Here is a 1,891-nt window from a genome sequence, read left to right on the forward strand (position 1 = left end):
GTTCCAACCCGATTAACTCTGCACCGCTTCCAACCCGAGCAACACTGCACCGGTTCCAATAACCGGCACCAAATCGGGTGATTCTGCAGCGGTTCCAGCCGAAGGAATTCTACAGTGGCTCCAGCCCGCTAACTTTATCCGATTTTAGCGTAAATCAGAAGGAGAGGACGGTGTTGGAGTGGGAGTTGGCCAAGGACGGGGACGGGACCCGGGTGCCGCTTGAATGTACAGCCTGATGATGGAGAGCGAGCTGCAATCCCCGGGGCACCAGATCAGTGCCCCGGTAGCCGGGACCACAGTGCCCCCGGGCACCAACGGCAAGCTGAGCGCCGAGCGGGTCAAGCGACCCATGAACGCCTTCATGGTCTGGTCCCGGGGGCAGCGCCGGAAGATGGCCCAGGAAAACCCCAAGATGCACAACTCGGAGATCAGCAAGCGGCTGGGGGCCGAATGGAAGCTTATGTCCGAGGCCGAGAAACGGCCCTTCATCGATGAGGCCAAGAGACTCCGGGCGCTGCACATGAAAGAGCACCCGGATTACAAGTACCGGCCCCGCCGCAAGACCAAGACCTTGCTCAAGAAGGACAAGTACTCGCTGCCCGCCAGCTTGTTGACCTCGGGCCCCGGGACGCTCGGCTCGCCGGTCGGGTTAAACCAGCGGCTGGACGGGGTGGGCGCGGCCGGCGCTTACGCTCACATGAACGGCTGGGCGAACGGCGCCTATCCGGGCTCGGCAGCGGCGGCCGCCGCAGTCATGATGCAGGAGCAGCTGGCTTACAGCCAGCACCCGGCGCTGGCGGCGGCCGGAGCCGTGGGGGGAGGGAGCGGCGGCGGGGGAGCCGCCCATCACCACCACCACCAGCAACAGCTGCACCGCTACGACATGTCCCTCCAGTACAGCCCCATCCCCGGTACGCAGGGCTATATGAGCAGCTCCCCCTCCTATGGCAACATTTCCTCAGGCTACAGCCACCAGGCCCCCGCCGGCCTCTCGCTCGGCTCCATGGTCAAGTCGGAGCCGTCCCCCAGCCCTCCGGTCAGCTCGCACTCTCGAGCCCCCTGCTCCGGGGACCTGAGGGAGATGATCAGCATGTATTTACCGGCAGGAGGAGAAGGAGGCGACCCGGCGCCGAACAGACTGCTGCCCCTTGCTCAGCACTATCCGAGCACCGCCACGCCTGTCAACGGCACAATCCCACTCACTCACATGTGAACTTCGGCACTCGGGGATTTGGACTCATGCTTTTTTTTGATGTTTTTGTAAAAAAAAAGAGGTAAATTCGTTCATTGTGGGATCTCTGAGAAGTTACTGGTACTGAAACTAGTGCACAGACGTTCTAAAAAAATAATTTAAATGTTTTATTACCAAGTTTTTGTACAGTATTTATCAGCAGGATTTGAGAAGATTAATGGCTGTATTAAATGTCAACTGTTGGAATTTACCCAGACTGCGCACTCGCACTGTTTACACACATTGCTCCCCTTGGAATAACAAGGGGAATCTTTGCGTTTTGAAGAAGCAGGAGACAGTCTTTCAACTTAATTGATAAGACGTTTGAATTAATTGCCTTTTGTTGCAGGTCTGTGACCCATGTGAGTTTCTGTATTGAAACTATTTCCTTTTTTGCATTGTATTATTTTCTGTAAATCATGGAAATGATTTTTATTCCAAAATTTCACGCGGATTCCGCCAGCCGATGTAAATAATTTACTAAAACTTTCCTGCACAGGCCGACGGTTGCGTTGTTCAAAACAAGTCCGCTAAAATAATAAATTTTACAAAAAACGTATATAATTTGTATTTTTACTTTTCCTGATGCACTTTTTAAATGAGCTTCTGAACAATATTCTTTAAGCATAAAGGCAGCTTTTGGAAGCCGGTTGTAGTGTG

General features: G+C 53.9%; 1 protein-coding gene across 1 annotated transcript; it reads left to right on the forward strand.

Moving 5' to 3' along the window:
• Positions 1 to 223: 223 nt before the first annotated feature.
• On the forward strand, positions 224 to 1,213 carry LOC139274736 (transcription factor SOX-1-like). Its single transcript, XM_070891427.1, has one exon. The coding sequence runs from the start codon at positions 224 to 226 to the stop codon at positions 1,211 to 1,213; it is 990 nt and encodes a 329-aa protein (XP_070747528.1).
• The last annotated feature ends 678 nt before the right edge of the window (positions 1,214 to 1,891 follow it).

Source organism: Pristiophorus japonicus, chromosome 10 (genome assembly GCF_044704955.1).
Source record: "Pristiophorus japonicus isolate sPriJap1 chromosome 10, sPriJap1.hap1, whole genome shotgun sequence".
Taxonomy (NCBI): domain Eukaryota; kingdom Metazoa; phylum Chordata; class Chondrichthyes; family Pristiophoridae; genus Pristiophorus; species Pristiophorus japonicus.